The sequence below is a fragment of the Argiope bruennichi genome, chromosome 1, assembly GCF_947563725.1.
Source record: "Argiope bruennichi chromosome 1, qqArgBrue1.1, whole genome shotgun sequence".
NCBI lineage: Eukaryota > Metazoa > Arthropoda > Arachnida > Araneae > Araneidae > Argiope > Argiope bruennichi.
Window position 1 is genome coordinate 39,141,966 of NC_079151.1, and position 25,675 is coordinate 39,167,640.

Here is a 25,675-nt window from a genome sequence, read left to right on the forward strand (position 1 = left end):
ATAAAAATTAAACCAAAAAAATTATTAAAAAATATTAAAAAAGAATCCGGCCTGAAGACTTTTTCAAGGGTCACCCTCAGGCAGGGATTCAAATAAAGGGATTTTTTCTGTGAGGACATACAGACATTAAGTCTAATAATGATTCCTCGTGACCCGAAAATCCCCCGAAATTATGCTCAAGAGATATACCATTTTAACAGAAAGGAAATACAAAATAACAAATTAGAAAAAAACCACAAAGTAAAAATACAATGAAAACAATAACAATAAAAACAAAATTAAAATTAAAATTAAAAACGAAAAGTCCAGAACATACCTTCCAACAGTGAATGAAACTTTAAACAATCGATTGTGATTTCCTGTTTTTGAAAGTTAACGGAAAATTATGTAAACAGAGGTAGGCACCCAGCGCCATCTATTGAGTGATCCAATATGCAAGTAAATTTCTATTTTTATTTAAGCCAAAAGATTAATCCCAAACCATACCTTGTTTAATTAAAAAATTGACATTACAGTAATTTCTAGGAAAATCATTTTTAATTAAATTTTTAAGGAGGATATTTGATGCTTCAATATAAGAATTTTTATTATTGCATACCCTTTTGATCCTGTTAACTTGTGAGAAAATTAGATTTTTGAAAATTTTAGAGTTTAGATTGGAATGGTAGTTACATAGTTTTGTTATTTTAAAGTTGAAATCATCCCTTTTATCGTATATACCAACTATTGTTTTATCATTAGCAATTTCGATTTTTAAATCCAGAAAGGTAGCCTCAAGTTGATTTATATTTGTATCTTTTAGAATTAAATCTTTTGGATAGCAATTAGTAATAATATTAGTATTGTCGAAGTTAATCAAAAGTAGGTCATCAATATATCTCCACCCGTTTATTAAATTATATTTAATTATTTTTTTCTCATAGTAATGCAGGAAAATATTAGCTAAAGCACTTGAGAAAGCTGTCCCCATTGGAATGCCCTTGACTTGTTTATAAAAATTAATACCATTAAACACGTAATTTTCAGTAATATTAAAATTACATAACTCAAGCCAGTTATTTTTAGGAATGATATTTTCATTTAAATATTCGTCATATATAAAAGTGCAGACCTTTATTAATTTTTCATGAGGTAGATTAGTGTATAAATTTTCGAAATCGAAAGTATTAAGTTTATTAATGTTGTTATCTTTAAGAAAATCCAATACTTCTTTGTTACTAGAAATAATAAAGTTGTCTTCATTTTTTATTTTGTCCAGGATAATTTTTAAGTATTTAAAGAAATGTTTACCCGTATAGTAATTATAACTACCAGTGCTACAGGTTACGAATCTGAATTTTAATGGATTTTTATGAAATTTAACTGTTGGGAATAAATAAGGATAGTTAAGAGAGCAAGTCTTAGTTTTGGTTTTTTTTGCAAAAGCTAGCATTCTTTTATCTAATTCCTTTTTTCCGGTGTTCTTTAACATATAAGTTGCATTAGAGTTATATTCATTAATTAAAAGTTCTTTATAATAATATTTACAAATTAAACAGAAATTATTTGCTGATTTATCTATTACTGTAATAACAAATTTTTCTTTTAAATTTTTTATTTCATTTTTTAATGTTTTACTAAAATAAATCCCACGTTCTTTAGATCTGTCAAAATCAGTATTCAATTTTATTTTAATTTCCTTTAAAATTCTCACTTTCCATTCCCCGAAACCTTCCGCAGGCCAGTGGTATTTTCTAGATATTTTGGCAATAAAAACATCCAAATCATTACCAATAGAAATCAAAATTTTGTTATGGTTTATTTTTTCTCTTAATCTAAATTTTGTTCCTCTTCCCATCAAATCTCTTAAAGAGTTGGATTCAATAATTTTTAAATTACCTGTAATAATATGACCTTTATCAATATCTATAAAATCTTTATATTTTTCCTTGTTACAGTAACAATCTGTTTTATTTATTTTATCTAAATTTTTGCTATAGTAATTATAATTACAAATTTTTTTCTTTAAAGTTGAAGTGTAACTAAACGCTATTGATACATTAGTTTTATCTGCAAGAGGAAAAAATATATTATTATTATGTATAATTTTGGGTAATTTTAGATATTCAAAGTAAATATCCAAGAATTTAATCACACAGTATTCTTTGTAAACATTATTTTTATTATTAAAAAGTAAATCGTTTTTTCCAATGTTAAGTTTACATTTAATAAGATCTAGAATAATACATTTAGTGTACGAATTTTTAAACTCTAATTCCCCGAATTTATTATTTAAAAACCATTTCATTTTATTATTTCTAAGACCAAAAATGTATTTCCTAATTCTGTGAATGTTTTCACTATTGTGTTCCAGATTACAGTAATTTTGAAATTCCTCAAATATAATTTGAAAATTGCCTCCTTTCCCTTTACCTCTTTTAAATCTTTTAGAAAAGTTATCTTTATTTAGAAAATTTTTAAAAATGTTAAATTTGTTATAAATGCAATTATTGTTTAAATCTGCATAACCTTCCCCATTTAATTTACTATTGAGACCATAAGGAAATAAAGTTTTCAGGTTGCAAATATAAATGTTTTCCAGATCTAATCTTTTGTTTAATTCGTTAATATTGTCTTCTAGAATGTAGATATTAATATTGTTAAAGTTATGTTTTTGAAAATGCTCCAGTTCGAAGTCAGTGGTCCTATTTTTTATGAAGTTTTTTATATCGGATCTGTGATTGTTAATTCTTAAATTAAGCTCGGTGCTAGTTTGTCCAATATATTTTAAATTACATTCTGAACAATTAAGGAGATAAATCAAATTTTTGTTTTTACAGAATGTTTGTAATTTTGAGTTTTCATTTTTGATCTGTTCCTTATCTGCCAAAGGACATGTCCTACACTTTCCTTTTCCACAAATTTTATATTTTTTTGTATTTTTAAGATTTTTTAAACAAAACAATTGTGTCAGTAATTTTTTCTCCGTGAATGCTCCTGACACAAAGCTATCCACAGTGCCCCTTACTGTGGATAGCTTTGTGTCAGGAGCATTCACGGAGAAAAAATTACTGACACAATTGTTTTGTTTAAAAAATCTTAAAAATACAAAAAAATATAAAATTTGTGGAAAAGGAAAGTGTAGGACATGTCCTTTGGCAGATAAGGAACAGATCAAAAATGAAAACTCAAAATTACAAACATTCTGTAAAAACAAAAATTTGATTTATCTCCTTAATTGTTCAGAATGTAATTTAAAATATATTGGACAAACTAGCACCGAGCTTAATTTAAGAATTAACAATCACAGATCCGATATAAAAAACTTCATAAAAAATAGGACCACTGACTTCGAACTGGAGCATTTTCAAAAACATAACTTTAACAATATTAATATCTACATTCTAGAAGACAATATTAACGAATTAAACAAAAGATTAGATCTGGAAAACATTTATATTTGCAACCTGAAAACTTTATTTCCTTATGGTCTCAATAGTAAATTAAATGGGGAAGGTTATGCAGATTTAAACAATAATTGCATTTATAACAAATTTAACATTTTTAAAAATTTTCTAAATAAAGATAACTTTTCTAAAAGATTTAAAAGAGGTAAAGGGAAAGGAGGCAATTTTCAAATTATATTTGAGGAATTTCAAAATTACTGTAATCTGGAACACAATAGTGAAAACATTCACAGAATTAGGAAATACATTTTTGGTCTTAGAAATAATAAAATGAAATGGTTTTTAAATAATAAATTCGGGGAATTAGAGTTTAAAAATTCGTACACTAAATGTATTATTCTAGATCTTATTAAATGTAAACTTAACATTGGAAAAAACGATTTACTTTTTAATAATAAAAATAATGTTTACAAAGAATACTGTGTGATTAAATTCTTGGATATTTACTTTGAATATCTAAAATTACCCAAAATTATACATAATAATAATATATTTTTTCCTCTTGCAGATAAAACTAATGTATCAATAGCGTTTAGTTACACTTCAACTTTAAAGAAAAAAATTTGTAATTATAATTACTATAGCAAAAATTTAGATAAAATAAATAAAACAGATTGTTACTGTAACAAGGAAAAATATAAAGATTTTATAGATATTGATAAAGGTCATATTATTACAGGTAATTTAAAAATTATTGAATCCAACTCTTTAAGAGATTTGATGGGAAGAGGAACAAAATTTAGATTAAGAGAAAAAATAAACCATAACAAAATTTTGATTTCTATTGGTAATGATTTGGATGTTTTTATTGCCAAAATATCTAGAAAATACCACTGGCCTGCGGAAGGTTTCGGGGAATGGAAAGTGAGAATTTTAAAGGAAATTAAAATAAAATTGAATACTGATTTTGACAGATCTAAAGAACGTGGGATTTATTTTAGTAAAACATTAAAAAATGAAATAAAAAATTTAAAAGAAAAATTTGTTATTACAGTAATAGATAAATCAGCAAATAATTTCTGTTTAATTTGTAAATATTATTATAAAGAACTTTTAATTAATGAATATAACTCTAATGCAACTTATATGTTAAAGAACACCGGAAAAAAGGAATTAGATAAAAGAATGCTAGCTTTTGCAAAAAAAACCAAAACTAAGACTTGCTCTCTTAACTATCCTTATTTATTCCCAACAGTTAAATTTCATAAAAATCCATTAAAATTCAGATTCGTAACCTGTAGCACTGGTAGTTATAATTACTATACGGGTAAACATTTCTTTAAATACTTAAAAATTATCCTGGACAAAATAAAAAATGAAGACAACTTTATTATTTCTAGTAACAAAGAAGTATTGGATTTTCTTAAAGATAACAACATTAATAAACTTAATACTTTCGATTTCGAAAATTTATACACTAATCTACCTCATGAAAAATTAATAAAGGTCTGCACTTTTATATATGACGAATATTTAAATGAAATTATCATTCCTAAAAATAACTGGCTTGAGTTATGTAATTTTAATATTACTGAAAATTACGTGTTTAATGGTATTAATTTTTATAAACAAGTCAAGGGCATTCCAATGGGGACAGCTTTCTCAAGTGCTTTAGCTAATATTTTCCTGCATTACTATGAGAAAAAAATAATTAAATATAATTTAATAAACGGGTGGAGATATATTGATGACCTACTTTTGATTAACTTCGACAATACTAATATTATTACTAATTGCTATCCAAAAGATTTAATTCTAAAAGATACAAATATAAATCAACTTGAGGCTACCTTTCTGGATTTAAAAATCGAAATTGCTAATGATAAAACAATAGTTGGTATATACGATAAAAGGGATGATTTCAACTTTAAAATAACAAAACTATGTAACTACCATTCCAATCTAAACTCTAAAATTTTCAAAAATCTAATTTTCTCACAAGTTAACAGGATCAAAAGGGTTTGCAATAATAAAAATTCTTATATTGAAGCATCAAATATCCTCCTTAAAAATTTAATTAAAAATGATTTTCCTAGAAATTACTGTAATGTCAATTTTTTAATTAAACAAGGTATGGTTTGGGATTAATCTTTTGGCTTAAATAAAAATAGAAATTTACTTGCATATTGGATCACTCAATAGATGGCGCTGGGTGCCTACCTCTGTTTACATAATTTTCCGTTAACTTTCAAAAACAGGAAATCACAATCGATTGTTTAAAGTTTCATTCACTGTTGGAAGGTATGTTCTGGACTTTTCGTTTTTAATTTTAATTTTAATTTTGTTTTTATTGTTATTGTTTTCATTGTATTTTTACTTTGTGGTTTTTTTCTAATTTGTTATTTTGTATTTCCTTTCTGTTAAAATGGTATATCTCTTGAGCATAATTTCGGGGGATTTTCGGGTCACGAGGAATCATTATTAGACTTAATGTCTGTATGTCCTCACAGAAAAAATCCCTTTATTTGAATCCCTGCCTGAGGGTGACCCTTGAAAAAGTCTTCAGGCCGGATTCTTTTTTAATATTTTTTAATAATTTTTTTGGTTTAATTTTTATTTGATTTTTGTTTTTCCTATTAACTTGATTCTAATACTTTTGTATAAATTCATCTGTGTTTTAGAAGTAGCTGCAATTGCGCTCTCTAAATACTATGAAGTTCCTTTTTGGTTTTAGTTTAAATAGGTAATAAATTTTAGTTGCGATTTCGAAACTGTTTTGTTTCGTTTTCATTTTAGTTTCGTTTTCAAACTTTTTCTTACTTTAGATTGGTTACTTATATATATATATATATATATATAAAAATATTGTGAATTCAATACAAATTTTTTCCAAGATTTTTAAAAGAGAAGGGAAACCATACTTTCTTCGCAAACAAAGAAAAAATTGTAATTTAAGAGAAACATAGTCAAATACGATCGTGTTTAAATACTTTAATGATAGTGTTTAACCTGGAGCGAAAAGAAAATTACAGCTCAAAAGCTTCTTTCAGTATGGGAGGGAGAAAAATCATTTGGAGAATTCTAAAAACTCAACTAAACTAATAATTACGAAGAAGAAATCGCTTTCCTTTCTTCTAGAAAGATATAGGTAAGCTTACAAGCGTTATCATTCCTGAATTAAAGTATAATTTAAATAAAAAATAATTCCATTTAGAAGACTAGTATTTTCCTTTTGGCTTACTGATTGATGGCATGCATTATTAAGTTTGGCACATTTTTTTTTTTCTCTTTTTAAACAACTCTTTTTGTATGATTTGGTTAGATCGCAAAAAGACATGTGATGAATTAAAAGAAAGAAAGAAAAATAATGAAACCATCCTCTCAATGGAGTAAATTTAGCAGAGAATTCAATTTCGAGCATATAAGATACAAACTGCATTTAAAAAGTTTATTAATTTTTATACAAGAAAAATTGTCATTTATTTCATGAATGAAAACAAAACAAAAATTATTATACTTGTTGTAGATTAATAGAAAAGAAGAAATATTCTACTCTTTTTATTCTTTTGGTTATTCAAAAATATTCTTTTATTTAAAATATTTTATCTTTTTTTAAAAAATTAGCTTCTTCAAACTTTTCTAACTCAGCATTTTAACAAGGAAGATTTCGTGAAATACATGCGAAATTCTCGAAAAACATATTTACACTCTAGTTCATAACTGGGTGCAATTTTTAGACAAAAGTTGCAATCCAAGAAAAAGTTTCTATTACAAGATACTAACGCCATCTAGTGACAAACTTTATAATCTAGTAATTTTCCGTAATTCTTATTCCAGAATTTTTCAAAAATTCTGTTCATAGTTTTTGTTTTGTTTGGTTTTGATAAAAAGCAGGAAAGAAATATATGAATAAAACAGTTCATATGAATACTAATCCATTCCAGACAGTGTAAATGCAGTAAAAAAAATTACAATTTTGTTTTTCTTTCAAAATAATTTATACATTATTGTGGTAGTTTATTTAATAGAACAACAAATAATCCCTTTTAATATAAAAATGTCTTCCTTTTATTTGTTAGTACTAATAGCTAATCAGAAATTTTAAGACATCAAAATTGAACATAATTATTTGTTCAGACGAGGAAAAGGTACGAATTTTTAATCAGAATCTATCACAAAGTTTCTTGTTGAAGAAGAGATGCGAAAACATGATTTTTTTCAACTCTTATAAAACAAATATACATATGCGTTTGTAAAGGTTGATAAAATAAGAGACATTCATATGAATGAAGAATTTCTCAACAGGCGAATACTGGCATTTAAGAGAAATAAGAATAAAGAACGTGAATTAGAATAAAATTGATATTCTAAGTATTTTCATAAACAAATTAATTCGATCCGTCGTGTTTCAGTTATTAATACTTTTTTAAACATCTCTTAATGTAATGAGAAAGAATGTTTCAGAAAATTTATTTATTAATATTAATTATTTAAAGAATTTCCCTTTACTTTTCTTTCCTACCGGAATCTTAACTATATTCGTTCTTTATTTGGACTGTAATAAGTTGAGAATAATGTTTATACACATGTTAAATAAAATTATGCCAAACAAAAGTTACAGTTAATATAAAAATGGCAATAATAAAAGAATGTAAATTATTGATAAATAAATTACGTGAATAAATATTGTTATTTCATTATAATACTGTTATATTATAATACTGTTATTTCATTACAAATACAGAGATCTAAAACACATTCGATTTAATATGTCAAAAAAGGTGTTTTTTCCCCCCTGATTATTATGTTTTATTGTTTTTCATTCTTCCTAAAATGTTCGTTACAATAGTTACTTTTTTCCCAAAAAAAATTCAATTATTACTTTTAAATCAAAACTGTAAAAGTCATCCTTCATTTTCGTGTCTTAAACATTTAATGCTACAAAGGCAAAATGGAAATTTAATAATATGTAAATCCCCAAATGATATTAAATATTTTATTGCAAATAATAACTGATACAATTAATACTCGCAACTGAACTGCTACAGTTGAATTTGAAATGTGAAGAAAACAATTACATTTTTCAAATAGATTGTGCAAATTATAAATACCATCTCTACTATTAGCTGAGAATAATATATCTTATATTAAATCAGCATAAAATTTGATTTAGTATTATATTTATTTTTAGAATGATATTGATTGTCACTTCCTATATTAAAGATTTTTCCTCTTTGGAACCAATTTAAGCATTGTGTATTTGAAAAAATAATTTTAAAAAATTACCTGCAAACAGCTTATTGTATGCAGACCACATCACGTCGGGCCCCAAAGGCCTGCCAAAAGCGCCACAATTGCCCCACATCGTATTGTAGAACATGCTTCAGGTGGTTGTTTGGTCAGTTGTCACAGTCAATGGAATGTTTAGATATTTCTGGGTTGGAATCGTTGCTTTTTGATGGTTTAAAGTTCACATTCTAAGTTGGAATTCAAATGATTCCGTATTGCAATGAAGATTCAATCAGTCATTTTGAAGACTAAAAAAAGAGAGCATTTTCTAAAGGATAACAGGATCTTAGTTTCTTTGATCGCTTTTGACTAGATTGATAGAAAGATTCGATTCTGAACCGAACATTAAGTAATTAACTATGATACGTCATTTTCGTTGTTGGTGAATGATATACAAATGGCTGAACGAGTGAATGCGTTCATCACTGATTATGACAGGTTATTTTCGTTGTTTGACAATAATGATATATTTTGAAGATATCGACTTTTACAAATTGATGATATTCAAGTTGATAAAACTGTCAGTCAAATTCAGATCTTGCTTTTCATGTCCATTTCTCTAAGTCAACGATATTCAGTTGGTGGATGGAAGAGTCAGTTTATTTCTTCAGCAACTATCACATATGTTCATTAATGTCAATATGCAATTGACTAACTTATCAAATTGAAAGTCTCCAATCAAACGTACCGGAACATCTTCATTCGTTGTCTTGCATTAAAAAAAATCTAAGTTCCTATCTACTCTATAAATAAATTTAAGTAATATTAATGCTGAAATCACGAAGAAAACAACACGCTGAAGTCTTTCAGACAAACAAGAGATACTGAGTCAATCAAAGAAGGGGAATAACAGCACCAAAACGTGTCAAAACAGTCAATCACACACACCGGCGAAGGTAGAGTAAGCGATGCCGCCGTGAGTCCGCACGAGTGCGGCAGGGCTTGACGTCTTCAGTCGGTCACCGGCGCGAACAGCGTCAGGGGTTACTTTCCCCGCTTAAACTTAGCGCTGAAATGACACCTGCGATACCGTCGCGTTATAAGTGAGCTGCTACGCGAAGAGATGGGGATGGTGAGCGGAGAGCGGGGGTGGTGCTCTCGCTCCTCTCTTCCTCCTCGCATCCACGACGCACGCGCAGATCACGATACGATACCTCGTGGTCGAGGAAAACGTTGAGTCAGCCAGGAGGTAGTGAAATCGGCAATAGATCGGAGGATGGTTTTTACGAGTCGACTCTTCAGTGTCATGCAAATGAAGTCCGAAGAGGACAGTTCAGGGAGGCACTGTCCGAATGGCGCAATTGTATTCGCCAGATGGATTTCGCCGAGAGATGTCGGAGATAGCAGCTTTTATGAAAGATCTTGATTTGTAGGAAGCGGATGAGTCCCCCGTCGAATTTGTTGTGGGCCAACTGTCACGCTATTAGACGTCCCCGGATGCTTAAAAGTTTTATAGCCGCTCGTATGTCGGGCGGTTAATTTGGGTGGGAATGACCGCGTGGAGTGGGGGGGGGGAAGGTTACGTAAAAGTGGATATTTACAACAAGCTTAACAGCCACTGCTTGGGGAGAATTGCTATTCATAGAGGATGAAGAGTCAAGCGTGGCGAAAGGTTGTCAAACATAGAGATGATTTAGATGTACGAACGCACGACAGGAAGAGATGCTTGAAGACAACCATTTTTCGCTCGAAATGTTTCCCATGACGTATTTGTATTGTTCAATACATTTTGATAGGTATAAGCAAATAATTTAAAATGAAAATATAGCTTTAATTTGCTAAATTCTCTCACAGACAAAGACCGTGCGAAATTATTTTCTTTTTATCATAATATTAAATAATACAAATCAATTAATGATAACATCTGCGAAGAAACAAGTTTAAATATTAAGAAAACAATGCATTAAAACTGATGTTAAATATACAAATTAATTAATTAGTGAATTCGATGTAATAATTTGTTATTTGGATCATTCATCTAATTAGATGACAACTTTGCTATCTCATAAAAGTATCAGAGAAAATGCCATCTAATTAGATAGTGTAAACTAATCAAATAGTAGATGTGAATCACAGATGTGAATCATCAAATAGCAGATGTGAATCACGTAATATTCAATGTGTTAATATAGTGTTAAAAAATTTTGAAATATAAAACAATTATAGACAGCTGTAAATGAACAAGCTAATACATGAATACTTAAAATACAGCATTTGAGTCTGCACATTAATACTTATGATTTCTATATATATAATAGCTTCAATTTAATCATAGTCTTACAGTTAATTATTTCCTTATCATTTGAATTCAATTTTATTTTAAAATATTAAATTGGTAGCCTTTTTTTCCTATACTTTTCAATCTATAAAGTGGAAAACAAAATATTACCTAAGCTCGAGTTCGGATAATTCGCTTTAGAAGCTATATAACCTCTAAATGCTTTTTCACTCCTTTTATAATTACTTTTTTTCCCCCAAAATATTCCGCTGTCTGATCTTGAATTTAATTTTTTTAAAAATAACGCTTCAAAAAATAGAGCATTTTTCCTAACTTTATAAAGATAATATAAGACTCTACTTAAAAAGCTCATCGTTTCAACTTTTTGCAGAAAAAAATATTTTACATATATGGTTGTTTTAATGCTGACAGGGCGATAAAAAAAAAACACCTGATAATAGCGATGCATATTCGTCGTTATCGACAGGCAGTTAATAAAGTTAAGAACAGTTGCAGCCATTTTAAAACTGCTCTGAAGTCATTAAATTAGATGAGAAAAAAGTCTGCAAAGACTTTGGTCATACAATCGCAGGTTTCAATTTAGAAAAGGGGGAAAAAAAAAAAAAACTCCAAAACATTTTAAAATGACAGTTTTCCTCTTTCTGTTAAACAAATAGCAAGATAAAAGTGATTCATTGATTTAACTTTTTTTTTTTTCGAAGGTTCTTTAAAACAACCATGCAATATTCATGAAATATCTCTTAAAACAATAATGAAATGCGAAACACATTACAAACACAACATGCAACCTGGGAAAGTAAATTATTAATATCTAAGTAATAATTTCATGCCTGTAATACAATTTTACAAACATCAAAATAAAAAAAAATCATTAAAAAATGATTAATAGTGCTATTCAAATAAATTATGTTCATTTCATACTGTCACGTTACTATAATAATCTATAATGTTAATTCGCAAATAAATCGAAATGAACTAAGCATTTCAAAACAAACAATACTATATGAATCTAATTTATAGTTAATGACCTTAAAAGTAGCACAGAATTAGTTTCCGAATGAACTTTAGGTAGCTGCACAAAAGAGCCCACTCCAAAATATATATACAATCCGTATAGGTTATTTTTGAAGCACACAGAATAATAATAATAATAATTCTTACAAAATTAATTACTACATCATAAGTAATCCGCTGAACAAAGAATTGAAGAATCAATTTATAATTCTGTGTAGACGTAGTCAGAAATGATCAATTCAAAATTTATAAAATGATGGTTCATTGGTCATAAACTGCGATAACAGTGATCGTTATTTATGTTCACCGTCGATTGTGACTTCATTCTAATTTATTATTCAAATTTTCAACAAAATTTAGTTAGAAGTTTTGAATTCCTCCTGCTTTTCTCTTCTAGGTCTCAAAAAAAAAAAAAAAAAACTGTAGCCTTAACAACAATACAGCTTTTGAAGTACCATCGATCCTTAAAAGAAGTTCATAGACCTTTCTCAGAAAATTGCAGGACAGAAGAGAGATATGGGGATCGAAGAGATTTCCTACATGTGGGTGGATACAAACCAACCAGATTGGAGACACAGATTAGAGAAGGGAGGAAAGAGTGGCATACAACTGCCAAACATCCTTTTGGCTTCTAAAATAAAAGCTGAAACGATATGTTCACTTCCATAAAAATAGTCGCAATATGAATATCAATAATTTTATACTAAAACAAAGCTAAGTCCATCCAAAAGTTATACCCAACGATAGACTATCTTGAAATTTTACGATCCATTTTTTAATTTATAATGTTTATTACTAAAATCATATATTGTAAATATGACTTTTATAATATTATTTAAATAACAGTTATGATTTATACTATTTTTATCGAAATGTGTACCGATTGCATTTTATTAAACGAGTAGTTAAATTTTAAATATTTTATAAGGTTTGTGAATAAGTATATATTAAGTACGTTATTACAACATGAAATGATGTCTATAAATTATAACTTATTGTTTATAGATTATTAGCTTATTTTGGTACTTACCCGACAACTTTAGCCATTTGACATGTTTTTATTTATTTATTTTTTATTGTCAGAATGGTAAATTAAAGTAAGAATGAAAACGATAAATTTTTTTTAATGTACACTGATTTCATTTCTAATTTATTAAATTCTCGCTACACTAAACATTTCAACTGAAAAATAAAAATCAGTTTGTTATAATAAATGCCATCATATGAACTGTTTTATTATATTATCTAAACACATGCAAAATAATATGCAAACAAAAAGTGAACCGAAGTAAAAAAAAAAAAAAAAAAAAAAAATGCCTAAACATATGAATAAAAAAAAGGAGGAAAAATGTAAAATACAAGCGACACAAAAGTGAGCTATCCGAGATATTTTGTCTAGATAAATCACAAATCTATAACAACGAATTGTAAAACAAAAAGTAAAAGAAGGTGGTCAAAACATTAATCACTCATCAGATGGACCACAATATATATAATACACATTTGCTCCCACGCTCGTTTTGTAAACTTGTCAACCTCGGTATAAAGCTTGTTAACGGTTGAAACCATAAAGCATAGCTGACAAAATATATTATTAATACAAAATATCCGGAGAAAAAAAAATCCTAAAATTTTGGAAGATTGACATCCATACCATAATGCTGAATTTTTTTCGAGATAGTATATTAACATGTTTTGTTCTTACAGCTCAAGTTTAAGAGGGGGTAAAGGGGGGGGGGGTTAAAAACGCGTGTAACTTGTTTTTAGGTTATTTTTTAAACCTGCCAAAAATTGTTTACTACTAGACTGCAGAATACGTTCAACATTCTAAAATATTAAAAGGATCTTATTTATCAGCTTTAACATTAATGATATATGTGTTAAATTAACCCACACAACGCGCCATATCTGAATAATGATTCTCAAAAACGCAGCTTGTTCGCAATCGTTAACTCTGGAAAGAGATAACAATATACACGAAAACCATTTCTACCGCGCCAACTGAAACTTCCACATGAAGCAAAAAAACTTTATTTCTTATCTCCTTTATCTTAACCGAATTTTTCTAAGAGCTTTGCAGAGTTGCCTTTTTCATTTATTTTTTCTTCATTCCATTTCGAATTTTTTTTATTTATATTTCTGCAATATTTATTTCCTTTCCACGCTGTCCACCCACCCCCTTTTCCCGTCTTTCACGCAGCGTCTGAAAAAGTGAACATGTATTTGCTCTCCACAGGGAAAACAAACAGCCAGGTGTGACCGAAAAAACATTTTTGTGATCGCAAACTTTTTCCGAGACATAAAAGTTTATCCCTTTATGAGACATGAAACCGCATTCAGACAAATATACGCGCGAACTCGCTTGCATAAAACCAACTGGAGAGAAGGAAAAAACAGGGGTTAAGATAGAAAAGAAAAACCGTATGCATAATTCTTCGTTCCTAAAACAGAAGGCGAGGAATGTTAACCTGCGAAAAGTATTTCTTTCTATTCTTTTTTTTTATGGTAGGATGCAAATGTTAATGAGATCACAAATCCAAGTAATTAGAAAGAAAGAAAAAAAAACAGTTTTGAATGTATATTTTTGAAGATTTTAAATGCCATCTCGTTTCACAATTCTTCTGGTAGAAAATATAAATGAAAAAAATATATTCGCGGAGTTATAAAACCCTTACCAGAATAATAAATTGAATGACAGAAAAACGAAAACAAGAATTTTTGACAGGAAGCTGTGCGTATTTAGGCATTAAGACACCTCTTTTTAACTTCTAAATGTTAACATATTTAAGCTGAGATTTCAATAAATTTTTTAATTTAATTAAAAAGGTTAATGACGTACTTTAATAACTGCTTATGCAACTTTATTTCCACAATTCTGTTGGTAGAATATATAAATGAAAAGAATGTATTCGCAGAGTTACAAAATTCTTGCCAGAATAATAAACTGGATGAGAGAAAAACAAAAGCGATTATAATTCCTTGACAAGAAGCAGCGACGTATTTAGGCATTAAATGACCTCTCTTTAACCTCTTAATATTAAATAATTCATACATAGGCTCAGATTTCAATACATTTTTAACTTAAACAGATCAATGACATACTTTAATAGCTATTTAGAAGCATTTGTTATTATTTATGATTGTGTGATATCCGCGTTTATTCGTTCTTATCATATATTCGGATGTTTGTTTTTTATAATTATTATAATAACAAAGTGAACATAATGATGTAAATAAGAATATAATAAGGAAAAAAAAAAAAACGAAATGTGAAAATTGTGGTTTATATCGTAGTTCTGAGAAAAATGCAAAGCACAAAATTAATTCTATAATAAAAAAATTTCAATGAAAACTAATTAATAATTTATACAGAAAACAAAAAAAAAGTCTATAAAAGATTCTCAAATAAGTATTCAAAAATTAATAGAAAAAAATAATAAATTACAAAATCTTATACTGAAGGAAAAAAATATCTAAAGTTTATAACTGAAACTGAAGAAAAAAAAAAAAAAAAGACGTAGTATTAAACAAACATTTATTATTTGTTTCAATAACTGTTTAATCGTTTAATCTTCATGAGGAGAATCTTTTTAAATTAACTTCTGTTCTTAGTTTTAAAACAGCAATTACAAATATAAAATCTCCTGAGTATTAGAAAGTCAAACACACTCAGGCAAATGTTACTAATTCTTTTTATTAAGCTTTCTCTAAAATATACGTTTTCATTTTTAAAAATTAAAAAAATTGTTTTCATTTCTAGATTAAAAAAAAAATAAAGCTTAAGAAATACTAAAAGATTTTTTTTTTTAAAATCTGCTTAATCATTAAGTATAGAAAATAAAGTAGATCGTATATCCATAATAGTGATTTTTTTCTAATACATAAACGCTTCTCATTGGATGAGACCTACCTTTCACTTTTTCCATCTTTCTTTTTCCAATGATAAAAAGGAAAAGGAAAAAAAAAAAAAAAGTGTACACTCAACAATAGATTAGCAAATGCAGCTAATGATTCAACTTTTCAATGAACAGCCTCCCACACCACATTTACACCTCGGCCCTTCATAGATTCGATTTTTCCACCTTCCCTAACAAGGGATAACAGTAATAAATGCGAATGAGAAAGGAAAAAAGGATGAAAAGGGAGTAAAAAAAGTTGTGATAATAATTGGAATCTGATATACGAAAAGGTACCACGCAAATCAACCGCTCACATCATTCCTGAATTTACTTTCAAATATTATTTTATGTAATCGTAATTTTTCCAAAAACGAAACAATAAAACTATGATAAAGCTAATTTAAAAGTGAATTACAAATTAAATTAAGAAATAATCACAAAAATAACATGTATAAAGCCTATGATTACATTGGGAGTATTCTTGAAATTTTCATACATTCATATTATTAGCTCCATTTTAAATTCGTAATCTAGTTATAAATTATTATAACACAATAAACCAAAATAACGGGAAATCATTATTATTATAGTTATTATTATCGCTATTATTACTTAAAGCTCTATGCATGCTATAATTATAAAGCAGTTTACTGAGAAAAAAACTTTACAGTTTTATCCTCTATGAAATTTTAATTTTTAAATAAAGTCTATCAAAATATCATACTGAAGGATTGTTATAATTGCTGATTTAATATATTGAAGACATTCGTATATAAACATATTAACAAGGTAAAAATAATGATATTTTTACTATCAAGTCAGTCAGGTTTCCGATAAAGGAAAGGTAATTTATAAGTGGCAAATAAATTTTTAATAAAAAATTGTGTATTTATTCACAGGCTTTGAAATAATTTTTTATATCCAGCCAACACACATCTTTTAACATACAAGATAGGTTTTCGATAAAGTTGCAAGGTAGGTTTATAAATTGCAAACAAATTTTGTATTTATTCGAATTATATTGTATTTATTATTTTGTACTTATTTTAATCGTATTTATTATCTTGCATTTATTCGAGTAACATTTCAGTTATTATTTGGTATTTATTCGAGTAACATTTCAGTTATTATTTGGTATTTATTCGAGTAACATTTCAGTTATTATTTGGTATTTATTCGAGTAACATTTCAGTTATTATTTGGTATTTATTCGAGTTACATTTCAGTTACTATTTGGTATTTATTCGAGTTACATTTCAGTTACTATTTGGTATTTATTCGAGTTACATTTCAGTTACTATTTGGTATTTATTCGAGTTATATAGTATTTAGTTATAGTTATATTCGAGTTTAATATTTAGTTATAGTTATATAGTATTATATAGTAGTATATAGTATGTATATAGTATTTATTTATCATTTTTATTTATTCGAAAAAATTTGTATTTATTTAAACGATTTAATAAAAAAAATTCGAGTCAACTGCTGCATCTTTTAACACACAAGATGGCGTATAACTGTAAATTTCCTTTCTGAAAAACATCGAAGATTTTTTTTTTTTTTTTAACTTCCAACGACCATTAAATTATCTTTTCATCCACCATTTGAAAATTCAAATTTGGGTGCACCATTTTGTTGTTATACGGTATTTTATTATTAACGCCAAAAGTTTTAGCAACAGTATATTTTAAATAAGAATGATTTATTTTAAAATATTTAAATATTGGAAACAAGAAGAAAAACATTTGTCCAACATGTGATGAAAACAAAAGCAAGGTAACATTTGAATCCCAATTTATCACCCCAAAGTTGGATACTTTTTGGATAACTGGCGTTCGGATTTTAATTTTTCATTGCAATTTTTTCTGCGCCTCACACGGCTTCCAAAAGGTGAGAGGATGAATGAAATAACAATAATAATCATCTATTGTTTTGGAATTAATCCCGGTAACAATGAAATTAGCGGTCGCGCTAATGGTTTTTGATATTCCATTATGAGTGGGGGGAGGCTTTTTCCTTAATTACGCGTTATTTAATTAGAGGGAAAGAAATTAGGATAATACAATTAACTGGGGAACGCTTGCAACTTTTTGTTCATAGCATGATAAAGGAGATAGGGGAAAAAAGTGAAAGATGTGCACAAAAAAAGATGAGGTAGATACATCAGTAGTCATTGTACGATTAGGAAAACATCTTGCAAAACGATTAAGAAGATTCATTTTTTTCTGGCTCGTTCTTTTCCTTCCACTTCGTCTTGACTGTTATTTTTGAATTAATTTTTGGGCTCATTATTATTGTTAAGATGGGATTTCTCCTTTTTAGAGATAACAGCGGTCATTGAGGGACTGAAGCGTTTCTTAATTTCTTTTGCAATTCGCAAAACGTGAATTTGTTTTGGCGTATTAAAAAAAAAAAAATCGAAGAAATTTTTTTTAAAAAAATCATGAGGAAAAGGCTTTTTGAGGGCTTTCGAACAAAAATAAATGCGAGATTCGAGGCTAAACGACTGTTTAGAACAAAAACCATATAGACAATGCTCTTTATTCGAATTGCTGGTATTGTTTCATCTTTTTTTTTTTCCCTGTTCAAGCAATAACTTATTTTTGAGAAAAAATTCTAAACAATCGTGAAAGTTTTTTTGGACTGATGATTAATTGCAAATTAATAAAAATCGTCCTACAAAAACTACTCTATCCTATGTAACACAAGCTTTTTAATTTATTACTCATATTAGTAGATAATTTACACCAGGATTTCTAAAACTTCTCCAATGAAGTAGAGAATTCATTTTTTTTTATAACTTTGTTTTTTCAAATGAAAATATATACCTTCACATTTAAGGTTTGAAACTTTAAACCAAGATTTTGTTTATATATAAAACATTTGTATAAATTTTGGCGTAGCTTTCACTCCCCCCCCCCTTAGAAATATCAAGAAATAATCGACAAAAAGAAAATTTCCGAATTTTTCGCAATAATTTATAATATATTTCACTAATATCTAACTAAAATATCATGTTTCGTAATTTATGGCTTAAATTGCTAACAACAATTGCTGTTAACAAGTTTTTATTAACGCAATAACTATCTTATTGCAAAATAATATCATAACCATTATGGATGTTTCATGGACAATTAAATATTAAAAAAAAAAAAAAAAAAATACTGCCAAGTATCAAGAGTCAAACTTACATAAACAAAATATCTATACAGAATAATTTATAACATTAAATAAAACTAATGTGTCTATGTTTATTTGTCTTATGAAATTTCCATATGCTGTTCTGCAGTCCATTTCTAGGTCGGCAGTACTATTCCGAAGTTCGAAAAATAATTATTTCCCAAAATATTTAAATCAAAAAAAGATTAAAAATTAGATATAGCTAAGTTTAGAAATAAATTTGTAATAAAGAATTACTAAAATTAATTATAATGTACAAAGATAGAGTCTAAATTGTTCCTCTTGAAGTCATGGAGCAAACTAAGAAACAAACAATGGTCAATTTAAGTCCAAAACTTCGCCAATCCGGTAGTTCCAACAATCTAGCATTTTCAAGAGGGCGAGTATTAAAAAAAAAAAAAAAAAAAAAAGGATGGAACCCATATCCGTTAATTTTGATGCAACAAAAATAATAGACTTTCTCTCAGATATGTTTGTAATATTATTTATTAGTAAACTTATTATTTTAATTTCCGGATAGCAGTGCATTTATATATTTAAAATAATTAAGAAAATCAAAGAAATTGCCCTATTTCGTGTATTTTTATTTCATATAAAGTCATGACACCCTATTATCTCTCATCAACGATCGCCTATTCCCCAAAAACCTTATTCTTGAAAGATATCTCAAAAACACTATCTAGCTGTTTATTCTCTTATTGGAAAAAAATAATAATACAGTTCCTCAGCTTCAACAACTGTACAAATTTTTTATATTTTTATTTGGTTTATAAGATTTTGATCTTTAGATACATCATCAGTGGCTTCATACCCCTTTCTGTCTGCATATTCTTAGAGATAACTTAAAAGAAAAATTGGTCTCAGCTCCCCTCTCCTCCACCATCAGCAAAATTGGACCGATTTTGGCAATTTTATTCGCCAGTATGTTATGTATGCATCTAAACAATCCAAATGCACTATGTTTATAATGTAAATATTATTTAAAAGTGTAGTTTCATTTGGTGTAATAAGATGTAGTTCAAAATTGCTTACTTTAAAAAATTAACGCTATTGATATCGTGGACGAACCACCGAAAATGGCTAATGTATTAAAATATTCTATGCAATAAACATTGATGTCCATTTTGAACTAAAAGACGAGATTTCTTGTACAGACAACAATTTATTTTCACATTTAAGACAAGGTCGGCACATAGGATAGAAAAATATGAATGCAGCCCAGTTCGGCCATGGACACAATTCCTTTTTACAACAATGTTGCCAATTACAAAGAGACAAATTCAATGGCATTAGAAAAATAAACAAAACCTGGTTGCCAGATACAATAGTATAATATAATAACAAAATACGCAGGGACAATACACAAAATATAATAAAAGGAAGTATTGCGAAAATACAAATATCATCAAAATACACATACTATCAAAATAAGAAGCGAGGAGGGAATTCTAAATCTCAGAATATGCAGACATTCAAGAAAAAAATGTATAAATAATATTAAGATACAATGAATACGAACAGATACCATAATCAAAAGGAGGGGGGGGGGGAGCATAACCTTTAACTCATTTATCCAACATCATCGAACATGACACACATATTAGTTTGAATCAACGAAGCTCTCTCGACACAAATCGAAGATTCAATAAAGACAAACCTTTTCCACTTATTCTGTTTTCTTAAATCTTAAACAAGAAATATATCACAACCGGAGGGCGGCAATCCTCGCGAAATAATACCTTATATTCCTCTCTCTTCTATTTTTATGTCTATTATTTTATTCGGTTATTTTCGATGAGTTCCACACTTCACACAGGAAATTGAATTGAACATCGAACGATGTGAGGGTAAGGATCTACTAAGGTGAGTATTTTCGTCTCATTTCCGTCTTAGGGATGAGGCAGAAAAGAGAAGGAATTGAAAAATATTACTATTATTTTACTGTCGATATTACTTGAAACTGTAGAAGGTAACAAATATTTTCTCTTTTTCTTCCCCGCTATTTTTAAGACAAAGATTTTATCAAAATTTTATTTCACACCGATAACTGTGTTAGAGAGTTTAACCAATAATTTTTTGAATGCGTATTAGTCCCTAACAATTCCAAGTATCTGCTTGAGTATGTTCTTAAGTGCTTATTTTCAGATTGGGTCTTTTATTTAGTTCATAGCTAAATTTGCAAATTGTTTCATTCCCTCTAATGGTCAAGTTTTTGCTTGTATTAAATAAGATCTTGTTAAAATAACGAAAGCCTAAAGATATATGAAAGATTTTACTAATTATTTGCAAAAGACTTGACAATGTCAGAGTTTGAAAGCATTTCAATATCACAAATCACTGCAAGGTGAAGGTTTTGCGCGTCATAATATAATAATTAAATGCCTTAAATTGATGAAAGTTTTTTACTTCGGTTTCTTATCTACCCCCCCCCCCCAGAAATTATATTATGATCATGATCGTGTAAAAGCGGTTAAAACAGTGACTTATATTCGTAAATCAGAACAATACAAGTTTTCATATCAAATGCAAGCAATTTATAAAGCAAATGCAAACCGAAAACAGAGAGAGCTCCCACCCATAAAAAAATTTCTTGCATCTGCTCTAGTAAAGGAGTTATATTTTGTCCCATCATAAAAATGTTGGCTTTTTAAGGAATGTCACTGTACGCCAGGAGTGCTCAAATTTTTATTTTTAAAGTTAAAAACTCAATGTTTTGCCGTTCGTAATATACTGATGTAAACCGATTATATATTCTGGACCTATAGTACGTTATTTTTATTATTATTATTAGTAAATGAAAGCAAAAATTTATTTAGAAATACAATTTTAGTAACAACATCATATGCCTAGTATCATTAATCAAAGTCGTCGTGTTTCTGAATTATCGCGTTTATATTCGTAAGAATATGCGGATCGACAGGCGGTCAACTGGTTGACGGATTTGGTGCCTGATTTGATATGGATCTACGCTTTATTCCTCAAGTCGAATTTGTTTAAACTTGCAATATTTTGAGTTGTGTGCATACGCACTGGGTATGAAAAAATGAAACAAAAACTTTGTCGGATAATAATAATAATAATAAAAATACAGAAAAATATTGATCAGTAAGATGTTTGATTCGAGTTTTATACAGGGTGTTCATTAATTATTGTCGGGGTTTCCGTACCTCATAACTTTCGAATAAAAAATATTACACAAAAACCGATTAGTATTCGTAAATTACAACTCAAAGAATTTTATTAATGATATTAAAGTGTAAAGCTTGCACAATTTGCACTTTGTAGGCATTCAGTTGAAAGCGATTATGTATTCGTAAATTACGGCTCAAAGAATTATGTATTCGTAAAGTACAACTCAAAGAATCGCCTTCAGCTGAATACCTACAAAGTGCAAATTGTGCAAGCTTTACACATTAATATCATTAATAAAATTCTTTGAGTTGTAATTTACGAATACGTAATCGGTTTTTGCGTAATATTTTTTATTCGAAAGTTATGAGGTACGGAAACCCCGACAATAATTAATGAACACCCTGTATTTCTATTCGCTTTAAAAATAGTCGAAACGGAAATGTTGAAATTATAAATAACAATACTCCAAATTTCAATGGACAATTTTTCGTATTCACATGATATAACGGTTTATGATTTCCATATATCCCCTACAATGCCGTTTTTGCTAAGAAGAAAGCAACATAAATAAAAAAGGATTGATTTAAAAATTTATGCATTGTAGACAACCACTAATAATAAAGTAATATAATTTCAAGTTCGGCACTAATCCTGTCATTTAATACGACAAATATCAGTAACCATCGCATTCCCCGTCATCATCGGCGATCGCAAGTGTAATTAAAAACCGAACCATCAATGCCAAAAACTGTTCAATCGAATGTAGAAACGATGAGCCATTTTCCCCGAAGATGGAGATCAGCTTCGAGGAATGGACAATTAATTGCAGCGGACCATATGAAAATGAGAGAACCTTAATAAATTCGAAAATGCGACTTAAGTTGGGAAAGCATCATCATTTGCCATCAAATAATTTGCCTAAAATTTGCATCCATAATCGTCCCGTCCGACATTAGGAGTGAAGTTAAGATTTCTCCCCGCACGAGAAGAATGTCATTAGAAGAAGTGAACTGAGATCATGGGACTTAACCCGGCGAGTGTCGATTTCGTTTGCCAGAACCATTAGGAGGCCAACCCCTGCCATCAGGTTCCCAAGTTGATGCCGTGTACCCTCGACTCAAAGTACGCTAATATCCCAGATAATTGGGATTTTCCCAATGTCCCCACCTCTTCCGCTTGAGCCCATTTAAACTGCACGAAGAAGTAAGCCAAAAGCATTTCAAATTACAATTCCAAACCTATCAACTAACTAGATCGACTTCAGCATAAGAAATTGTGAGAACCTTGCAACAAGAAACTATTGTAACATTTTGATAAATAATAAAAAAGTTCCTTGATTTTATTGTATTAAAGTGAATATATAATACAGCTAGCTGTTAGAACAATTTTCTCATTCTATTTCTGACAAATTTTGAAATTAAATTTTGATGGTTTATTAATGGTGGCATTTTACCTCAATGGCCTTTTACCATTCCATATGGTTCACATTTTTTTTTTTTTTTCTCTAGCCAAAACTTATTGCAAAGTAGTACAATAAAATGTACAAATAGAAAGTACAAAATTCATGACACATCAATTTATCTGCATCAATCAACATCAATTTATCTGCATTTTATGAAATGATACGGGTGAAAATGTGATTTATCGACATCATTGAAAAAAATATATTAAACCGGCGAATGTCGATTTCGTTTGTATTATAATACAATTTGTATTTTTGTGTATATTTTTGTATAATTTTATAATTTTAAATTTTTCTAGTTTTTATAATTTTTAATTAATTTCTCTGAAAGATAAAATAACTTTTTTATAGCAAAACTCTACATCATTTAATAATTTATTTTTTTCTGATAAGTAGCAAAACAGTCTCTCAAACGTAAAAGAACTTCACAAAATTTACACAAATATTTTGCAGTTTTGCTCATTTAATGTAAATGGAATACATGAAATCGATGGTGACATTTCAATGGCACCACGTTTTGTCATCAGCAAATAACAAACGGTTTGTCGATGTTACCATGTCGATGTGGAACCATGTCGATGTTACCAACTTATAACGAACGGTTTACTAATGGCACCATGTTGATGTCAACAACAAATAATGACCTGCTTAGATATGGCATTACATTGGTATCACCAGACATCAAGGTATTGTAAGGTGTTTATTATGGCACTAATATAGCATCAACAGGTGTAAGGCACAGAATGGCTAAGAATCTATGATGCTGCATATTCTATTGTAATAAAATGTAGTGGTTGAAAAATAATTCATTAAATCCGATTTCTGAAATTTAAATATGCATGCAGATATAAAATGGTGGTAAAATGTTCCACATTATCTGGAAGAGGATTTAATGCTCTATAAGATCGGGTATTTTAATTTTTCTACATTTTATTGATTTTTGTGTTTTTCAGATCATTATATGGAAGATCATGTAGACAAAACCGAGCATTTTCGATTCCATTTACGTTTTGCATTAATACGGAATTATTTGCGAGATTTGTGTTTTGTATAGACTAAGAAATATGTCTCAAGACACCTCCAGCCATTGATCTTCACGTAAATAAAAATTAAAAATCGTCAAGCCAATCTGGTCAAATGAAAGCAATTTTTAAAAACTAAAAAATTCAAATTATTGCGTAGCTCAATATTTAATACGTTCTTTGTATTAAAATTTATTTAATAAATTCATATCACTCTTTTTAAACACTCTTTTCATATCATCTTTTTTAACCATTTCGCCAGAGGATGCTGAATAAAAAAAAAAAAAATGATAGACAGCACGGTAATAATCATGATGAATCAAAATTATGCGATTTGATAGTCCCAAGCATATTGTTAACGAACTACAGATTAAATGTGTTTTATTATCCGTTTTTCAACATTTTGTAATCACAGAAAGAAATCTGAATAACTCGGTTTATTGTTTTAACTTTTATGGTATGGACAATACAAAACACTTCAAATGGTAATGCAAAATAATAATTAGAAATCAAGCTATGATAACAAATTTGATCTAATATGCTCTTCATTTAAGTTTAAGTAGTTCGTTAGGGAAACGAATAAACCTACAATCACCTGTAAAAGATATAAATATGAGCAATATTTCTTCTATAAATTAAAAGCACTTATCAAACTATTCCTTAACTATATTTCTTCAATTTTACAAGCTGAGATTTGAGGATCTGACAAGGTTATTTCAGTAAAAGCAAGATAGTATGAATCAAGGTAAGAGATCGAAATAAGCAATATCAAACACTTTGATAGAATAAAAGCTAATATTTGTTTTGGACGCTTTAAAAATATGTTTCTAAAAGACAAATATTTGAAAAATCAGATAGAAATTGAACTAGACAAGCGCAGAAGTGTATTGTAAATCCTGAGATGTTAAAATGAAATGCTTCATGATTTTTTAAATTCACGTGTGTTACTTGTGGTAGGAGAGATTAGTTATCAGTTACTGTTATTTCATCAGAAATCAATTGGTGAAATGTAACAGATAAAACAAATCACAAATTTTCCTTTATTTAACTTA

The 25,675-nt window shown here is 28.4% G+C and overlaps 1 protein-coding gene across 7 annotated transcripts in view; it reads right to left on the minus strand.

Moving 5' to 3' along the window:
- Positions 1–25,675, minus strand: part of LOC129985561 (zinc finger E-box-binding homeobox 1-like) — a 558,704-nt gene that overhangs the window by 120,849 nt on the left and 412,180 nt on the right. Inside the window, exon 1 of one of the 7 annotated variants that reach the window (XM_056095372.1) lies at positions 8,673–9,672. The exons of the other annotated variants lie outside the window; for them this stretch is intronic. Within the exon in view, the coding sequence (XP_055951347.1) occupies positions 8,673–8,766 (94 nt within the window). The 5' untranslated portion in view covers positions 8,767–9,672. Of the gene's footprint in view, positions 1–8,672; positions 9,673–25,675 lie in introns of those variants that run through there. 7 annotated transcript variants of the gene reach the window in all.